General features: G+C 47.6%; 1 protein-coding gene across 1 annotated transcript; it reads left to right on the top strand.

Moving 5' to 3' along the window:
- Positions 1-2,480: 2,480 nt before the first annotated feature.
- Gprasp1 (G protein-coupled receptor associated sorting protein 1) lies at positions 2,481-7,673 on the top strand. Its single transcript, XM_026380137.2, has 2 exons — positions 2,481-2,552; positions 2,837-7,673. Exon 2 carries the CDS (start codon positions 3,157-3,159, stop codon positions 7,363-7,365), a length of 4,209 nt encoding a protein of 1,402 aa, XP_026235922.1. The 5' UTR covers positions 2,481-2,552; positions 2,837-3,156; the 3' UTR covers positions 7,366-7,673.
- Positions 7,674-8,581: the final 908 nt, after the last annotated feature.

Below are 8,581 nucleotides of genomic sequence, written 5' to 3'. Positions count from 1 at the left end.
AGATCAACCTTCCTTTGAAAGGGACGTAGTGGTAAGGTCTTTAAAGGGAGCCCCCACCTCAGTTCCATAAGCAACAGGAGTGCCTTCCTTCCTTTCATGGCTCCAAGAAGCTGTGAAGGAAAAACATGGAGGAAGAGCCATCCTAGAGGCCCCTAGTCAGTCTGTAGTGAAGTCACCTGTCTGTCCCCCCCCAAAAACCCCCGCAGTCTGCAGTCGTGACACCCCCTCCCATTAGTGTCTAGGAAGGAGGGGGAGTGGAAGGAGGGGGGCAGGCACTGCGCAGTCTGGGGTGCAGGCACACCAAAGAGAGTTTTGGTATCCATCCGCTGCTCCAGCCCGCCCAGCACTTCCCAACCTCCAGATACCGCTTCCCGCAGCCCCCAGGCGCCTGCCCTCTCGCCAGTCCCACCAGGAGTAGGTGCGCAGGAGACTGGGTGGTGGTCTGCACGCTAGGGTGCGTGGGGTCTTACTGAGGCTGCTGGTGCTAAGCCGCCCCTCAGACCCGGGCTGGCGCTGGCCCCGCCCACCTCTGGGTCGGAACTACGGTGGGCCTGGGAGGGGGCATCGAGCCCATTAGCGCCATATCCCTCCGCCCCCCTTCCCAACACCCTCAAGGCGAGCGGTTCTTGCCGCATCCTGCGTAGCCCCTGCCCAGTTTGGTGCAGAGGCTTGGGGGCGGGACTCTGCTTAGCAATTCTGCTTGCACAGAATGCGGTGGGAGTCCCAGTGAGGAGCTGCCAGAGGACAGGACAGAGGAGGAGAGGACGGGAGAGGAGGGGGATCCCGATGTCCTGGGCTCTGAGCCTGTGAAGGCAAGTGGGGCGCGCAGGGGGCGTGGGGTGGTCTTCCTCTGTGGCCGGCTGACAGCTTGCCCCACGTCTCCAGACATTGGCATCCCGGCGAGGAGACAGCAAGCTGGCGGGAGCTGCTCCCTGAGAGGGGTGTGTGGAGCTTGGGAACCCCAGGTGAGAAAGCGGCGGTGACAGGTTGGGGCAGGGGGCAGGGTGACCAGAGAGCCTCCAGCAGAGCTTCCAGAGGCCAACTGCGCCATCTGCTTTTCTGCCTACGTTCCTGGCGCCCGCGCTGCCCTCGACAGTGTTTTTGCCCGGTGAGAGTCCTGGGGAAGGCTGTGAGGGAGAAGTGGTGGCGCTGGAGGTGAGGATGCCTCAGCAGCGGCGGCGGGGGTGGGGGTGCAGGGGGAATGGGGTTTCTTGGAGGCCGCAGTGGATGGGAATAGGAGCAGGGACTGGTGTCTAAGCTCTGTCCAACCCAGCTGGCATAGCGGGAGGTGGGTCGCCTTTGCCACTCCAGCCGATTCCGGAAAGGGGCCTCTTGGACCCCGCGTCCCGGGTGCTGTCCCTTCCCACAGGCTCCTGCTTGATGTCAAAATCTCCCGTGTGTGCAGTAGGTCTGGTGTGTTCTGACAGGCCAGAGTGCGCATCTGTAGAGGCGAGGCTTGAGGAAAAAGAGGAGCAGGAAAATGGCCTGGATTTCTGGAGGTGTGTGCGTATGGGGGGTGGGCACTGGGCACTGAGTGGACACCTGAATGGGAGTGGGACGACTGTGACCAGTCATGGCCAGGCATTTAGTAGCACCTCGTCATCATCTAACAGGTGTCCAGGCACTTCCCCTACCTTCTCCCTCCCTCTCCCAAATCAGGTCCTGAAAAGATGGACTTTGCCTGGGTGGGAGTACTGGGGGTGGGGGTGAGGGAGTCATAAGTAGCACTTACTCCATCACCTGCTTTCTAAAATGTGCGGTGCCCTTCCCCCATTTTATGCTGCGCAGGGCAAGGGGAAATGGCGCACCTAGTGGTGAGTCCTCAGAATTGGAGAAGGGAGTATTGGGAAGAGGATGACGTCAAGAGAAGGTGGTGTTACCTCTGGAGCCCTGCAACAGGGCCTAAATAAAACAAGAGTATTCTACCAGCAGGACCCTAAATGTGGAAAGACAGTTAATTTGGAGACTCCTATCCTTGTTGTCGGTCTGACCACCAAGCTCAGCTGCTGCCGGTTTTGTTTTTTTTTTCCTGACTCTCCTAACTTTTCATCTCTTTGTTCATAGGCCTGCTTTAAGGCTGTTCAATTCTGCAAGAAAGGAAAAGAGGAGGAGGAGGAGACTGGCTCAAATCTCTGGAGGTTGGTGAGAGGGTGGGGTGGGAGGCAGCTACTGAGGAAGAGCATGGCAGGTGGCTTTGGGCTTTGCTCCAAGTGGGTGCAAGACCATGTTTACTTCTCTCTGCTAGACTTGCACACTGCCACAGCATCCTTTGTTTCTTCTGGCCAGAGATATTAGGAATGTTGAGGTAGGTGTAAGTTGGGCCCTGATGGATGATCCAAGAGCTGGGACCAGGAGACAGGGAACTTTAGACAGATAGGACCCTTAAACTGAAAGAGAGCTATTTGTTTTGGGCCAGGGTGTTTCCTATCTGTTGAGCACTCAGACTCCATTCTCTCCTGTATGTTTGTCTGTAGGACCCCCTGCAGTCGGCTGTGGTGCATAACACCACTTGAGCAAAGAAAGGAGAGGGAAATTGCACCACATCAGTGAAGGTTGGTATGGGCGTGGGTTTACTTTTGGGTGGGGTAGTGGAGACCAGCCACTACTGGTGGGGTCCAGGAGTGATTAGGATCTGGTGAGAGGCTCTTTTGCCTCTCTATGGATAACACACTTTTCCATCTCACCCATACTTACTTTGCAGCAGGCAAGAGAAACAGATTTTCTTATACCTGAGCTGTCACATTTAGCATTCTATACTAGTCTCTCTGTGTAAGTCTCTGCATGAGGTGACACAGTTGGATGAGACTCAATCCCCCATTTCGTTCTCTCTCCCTAGATCCACCTCCAGTGGCAGCTCTGGTGGTGCTGGAGTTGCTGCTGACCACCACCCTCAACAGGTCCGCACCCACCCAGGAACCATCCATCCTCCCCCAGCTTGGTTGTGCCTCTTCTCCACTGTATCTATATTATTGACTGAGACTTTGCTTGGGTCAGAACCTGTTTGACTACTAGATTGGCAATTTACTTTAATTTTTGTTCCAGTGTTATAGCCTAAATTGCTGAAAGATCTTAGTGTGAAGATACCATTCTTTGACAGATCTGTGCCTAAGGCTGAGACTTGGATAGTATATAACTGTAGTTTGTCTAACTTTTACCATGACTGGGGCAGAGATTGAGCCTGGTACCGAGGCTATGCCTGAAAAGAAGTCTGGGGAAGATGTTTTAGGCATGGCTGAGATAGAGAATGAAGTCCCTTTGGTGGTCCGACCCAAGGTTAGGATACCTGCTCAGATAATGACTGGAGCAAGGCCAAAAACAAAGACCAAGCTCATGCCTGGAGCAAGGTCCAAAATAGAATCCAGTACAGCAGTTGGGCTACATACTAAGGGTAAAACTAAGGTAAACCTTGGGTCAAGATTCAAGGATGATGTTAAAGCCTGGACCCAGAAACCATTTGTGGCTGAGCCCATGTCAAAGTCAGATGGAATTTCCCAAAACAATGCCAAAGACTCCCCACTTTTCAGTACTGATTCTGGGTTGGTTACTAAAACCAAGAGCCTGTCTGTGGGTAGAGAACTGGTTAATATGGACATTGACAACTTTCCTAGAAAGAAGACTCATTCTCAAGTGGGATTCCAGTCTTCATTTGGGTTAGAAGAGGTAACCAATATTGGGTCCTGGTGCTCTCCAGGTCCTATATCCAAACAAGAGGCCTCTCAGAATTCCAATTTTAAATGGGTAGACAGATCTGTGAATTCCTGGTTCTGTAGTGGAGATGAAGTCAATACCAAATTTCATCCTAGGAACAGGATGAAAGCCAGTACCAGGTCCAGGCACATGGCCAAACAAGAGGTAGATATCATGTCTAGGCGCAAAAACAAGCAGGAGTTTTATATTGTGTCTAGTTCTGGTTCTGAGGATGAGTCTGTTAAGACATCCTGGTTCTGGGACAACAAAAAGGCTAATTCTTGGTACAGGTCCAGGTCCAGGGAGGAGGCCAATGCCAGGTCCTGGTTCAGGTCTAAGAAAGAATTCTATGTTGAATCCAGTTCTGGGTCTGATTGTGAAAATAATATGAAAACCTTGTTCTGGCCTGGAGAAGAGGCCAAATCCAGGTCCAAACACAGAGCTAGGAATGAGGCCAGTAAGAGGGTCAGGCACAATGCTAGGCGAGAACCTAGCATCAACGTCATGTCTGCATCTTTAGATGTAATAAAAAAAGAGTCTTGGTTCTGGGATGAAGAAAAGGATAATTCATTTTTAAGGTCCAAAACCAAGAAAGAGTCCAGGGCCAGGGCACTGGCAAAGGGAGAAGCCAAAACCAAGGCCAGAGCCAGGGCCAAGCGAGAAGCCATGTCCGAGGAGGAGGTCTTCATTGGAACCTGGTTTTGGGATACAGATGAGCCCAGCATGATGGATGGGGCCAGTGTCAAATCCAGTCCACAAGTGGAGGATGAGTCTATTTTTGGGACTTGGTTCTGGACTAATGAAGAGACCAATGTGGAGACCGAGGCCAGCTGTAAATCCAGACCTAGGGTTGAGGAGGAGCCTGCTGGTAATTCCTATTTTGAGGCTGAGGAAAAAAAGACCAGTATGGAAATTGAGGCAGAGGCCATCTCTGAATCTGTACTAGCAGCTAATGATGAAGAGGCCATTGTTGGTTCCTGGTTTTGGGCTAGTGAAGAAGCTAAACTGGAACCTGAGGAAGAGACAATTTTTGGGCCTTGGTTCTGGGGTATTGATGAGCCCAGGGTGGAATCTGGTGTTGGCATGAGCTCTGAGTCCAGGCCAAGGTCTGGGGAAGAAGTTATTGATCCCTGGTTCTGGGCTGGAGAAGTCAACATAGAAGCTGGGGTTGGAGAAGAGACCAGGTCAGAATCAGAAGAAGAGGCAGTATTTGTGTCCTGGTTTTGGTCTGAAAACCAGACCCATATGGATTCTGGGGCTGAAGCTAGTTGTGATATCATGCCAGGGACTGAAGAGGAGGAAGAAGAGGATGAGCCTATATTTGGTTCCTGGTTCTGGGCTGGAATAGATGCTTGTGTGGAGGCTGAAGTCAACAGCAAGTCTATGCTGGAGGATGAGGATGAGGCCGTTATATCATCTTGGTTTGGGGCCAGAGAAGAGGTCAGTGTGAAGTATGGGGCTGGTGGCAGATACAAATTTATGGCAGAAGCAGAGGATACTGATAATAGGTCTTGCTTCTGGGCAGAAGAAGAACCCTGTGTGTATCCTTCCAACAGAGGAAGTTGGAAGTCTAGACCTGAGGAGGAGGAGGACACTGTTGATTCATGGTTCTGGTCTAGAAAATATGCAAGACCAGAAGCCGCTGTAGGGTCCTGGTTGTGGGCTGCAGGAGAGGGCAGTATAGATCATGAGACTGGAGAAGAGGCCAAGTTACCAACTGAAGAGGAGACCATGATCAAGTCCTGGTTCTGGAAAGAAGAAGAAGCCATTATAGATGCTACTGACAGAAAGGAGTTCAGTTCAGTAGCTGAGGAGGAAGATATTATTGGTTCTTGGTTCTGGGCTGGGGAAGAGGATAGGCTTGAGGCACCAGCTGAGGCACGAGAAGAGAACAGGCTAGCACTTGAGGATGAACCTATGGTTGGGTCCTGGTTTTGGGCCAAGGAAGAGGCCATTAGAGAAGCTGAATTTTGCGGCAAATACAGTTCCAGCACTAATGAAGAGGAAGTCGTTGTTGGGTCCTGGTTCTGGGAAGAGGCCAGTTTGGAGGCAGTGGAGACAGGGGACATCCTGTTACAGGAGTCCAAGCCTGAGACTAAGGAGGAAGAAATCAGTGTTGGGTCCTGTTTCTGGACTGAAGAAGCCATTGTAGAGGCTGGGTCTCAGGCAGTAGAAGAAATGAGTTCAAAGACTGAAGAGGAGACCATTTTTGGGTCCTGGTTCTGGGCTGGAAAAGAATCCAATAGAGAATCAGGAATATGCTATGTGCCTAAGCCAGAGGACGATGAAGAGATGATTGTTGAGTCTTGGTTCTGGTCTGGAGACAAGGCCATTAAGGAAACTGGAACTGTGGCCTCCTGTGAGTTCATGCCAGAAAATGAGGAAGGGGCACTTTTTGGGTCTTGTCCTGAATCTAAAGAGGAGATGAATAATAGTACTGGCAATGAAACCAACTACGAGTCCGGGACATTAGCTGATGAAGATGAGGACATAGTGGGGTCCTGGTTCTGGGCAGGAGATGAGGCCCATTTTGAATCAAATCCAACCCCTGTGTTCAGGGCCATTTGCAAGCCTAGGTATTCCATTGAGCAGGAACCTGATCCTTCACGCAGACCCCAGACCTGGGAAGAGGTCACTGTTCAGTTCAAGCCTGGTCCATGGTCTCGGATTGGCTTTTCATCCTTAAGCCCCTCTAGATTTCCAAAAGAAGCAGCATCTCTATTCTTTGAAATGTTTGGGGGAAAGCCAAAGCATGTGGAACTTAGCCCAGAAGGGGAAGAGCAGGAATCTTTACATCAGCCTGAACCTGAATTCCCATTTCAGTATGATCCCTCCTACCGGTCTGTGCGGGAAATTCGAGAGCATCTTAGGGCCAGGGAGAGTGCAGAGCCTGAGAATTGGTCCTGTAGCTGTATACAGTGTGAGCTTAGAATTGATTCTGAAGAGTTTGAAGAACTTCTTTTATTAATGGACAAAATTCGAGATCCTTTTATTCATGAAATATCTAAAATTGCAATGGGTATGAGAAGTGCTTCTCAATTTACCCGTGATTTCATTCGGGATTCAGGCATTGTCTCACTTATTGAAACCTTACTCAATTATCCATCCTCCCGAGTTAGGACAAGGTTTTTGGAAAACATGATTCGCATGGCTCCGCCTTATCCAAATCTAAACATGATTCAGACATATGTATGTCAAGTGTGTGAAGAAACTCTTTCTTATGGTATAGATTCCCTTGAGCAGCTGTCTGGATTAAGGATGATTGAACATCTCACTATTACTACTGACTATCATGAACTGGTTGCCAATTATATGCCTGGGTTTCTTTGCTTACTAGCTACAGGCAATACTGCAACAAGGTTTCATATTTTGAAAATACTACTGAATTTGTCTGAAAATCTTGTCATGACAAAAGACCTACTTAGTGCTGGAGCAATGTCAGAATTTATGGGTATCTTTAACAGGGAAGAGACAAATGACAATATTCAAATTGTTCTTGAAATGTTTGAGAATATCAGTAACAATATCAAGAATGATGCAGTGTTTGCTGATGATGATATCAATCTTGATCCACTTATTTCTGCATTCCACGAAGCTGAGAAATTTGCTAAAGAATTACAAAGGAAAATAAACCATCAAAATGACCCCGAAGCTGATCAAGAAAAATCATATGAATAATCACTTGCCTCTGATTGTCCTTATGTTCCTGAATTATGATCCTTGGGTAATGTTTTCCTTTTCACAGTTGGTTCTGTGTTGCAGTGTACATCTTTAACTTTACCCAACCCTGTGTGTTATCTGGATCATTTTTCTCATGCCAAATGAATATTAGAACTGAAAACACATTTGTTGATATTTGTCTTGTTGAGATTGTGATATTTAGTATTTGAGCTTATAATGAACTGAGCCATCATAAATAAGCTACTCTTCTGATCATTGTTCTAATATATAGATATCTATTAGAGTCTTGTTTGTGTTTCAATAAAGTTCTGTGTAAAAGTTAGCAGAAATCATCCTTTCACTTGAACTTAAAATAGAGATGAAAAGATGACACATTACTATCCATGTACAGGTAATTAATGTATGAATGATATGCTCATTGTAAAAGCTTTTTCTCAGCTTGAATCCCAAAGGCTTGCTTCAGAGAAAAGAAGCCACTTAAGTTGGACCCTAAAGTGTAGAAAAGAGGTTGGTGACATGAGGAAAAACATGGAATTAGAAGAATTTCCTGTGGAAGTGAAGTATCTATCTGCCTGGATTGGGTGGGAGGAGTATATTGAGGAATATAGAGGATGAGATAAATTTTAAAGAGCTGAGAAGTTGGATTTTTCTCCTCAAAGAACATCCTTTTCTTCAGTGCTATCTAAGGGTAAAATATAGACAGGGAAGCACACAGATTTAATTCAGTCAGGAAGATGATTCAGTCATGATGGCGCCAATGGCGAATGTTAAGGCAATATCATACAGCTATTAAAAGTGATGATGTAGCCTGATGTGGTGGTGCACAACCTATAATCCCAGTGACTGGGGAGGCTGAGGCAGGGGGTTGCAAGTTTGAGGCCAGCCTCAGCAATTTAGCAAGACTCTGTCTCAAAAATATAGAAGGACTGGGGATGTAGCTCAGTGGTAAAGCATCCCTGGGTTCAGTTCTCAGTACCAAAACAAAAAAAAAAGTTATGATGTATATAGACTTTTAAATGAACTAAGAGAAAACCTGATACTTTCCATAATTTGTAGAAGAGGTGTGTTATACTTGGAAAGAGTGATCTCATTTAAAAAAAATAGATATAAATGAACTAAATTTAGGCAAGATTTTATTATTTGATAATGGAAAATTCTACAATGATTCCAGACATATCAAAGGAATAGAAAAGAATGAGAGACTACAATTTCA

This window comes from Urocitellus parryii, chromosome X (genome assembly GCF_045843805.1).
Source record: "Urocitellus parryii isolate mUroPar1 chromosome X, mUroPar1.hap1, whole genome shotgun sequence".
NCBI classification, from domain to species: domain Eukaryota; kingdom Metazoa; phylum Chordata; class Mammalia; order Rodentia; family Sciuridae; genus Urocitellus; species Urocitellus parryii.
This window is presented reverse-complemented; position numbering and strand designations above follow the sequence as displayed.

Excerpts from the sequence above, each read along its gene's own strand:
- Gprasp1 (XM_026380137.2), top strand. The coding sequence starts at position 3,157 with ATGACTGGGGCAGAGATTGAGCCTGGTACCGAGGCTATGCCTGAAAAG.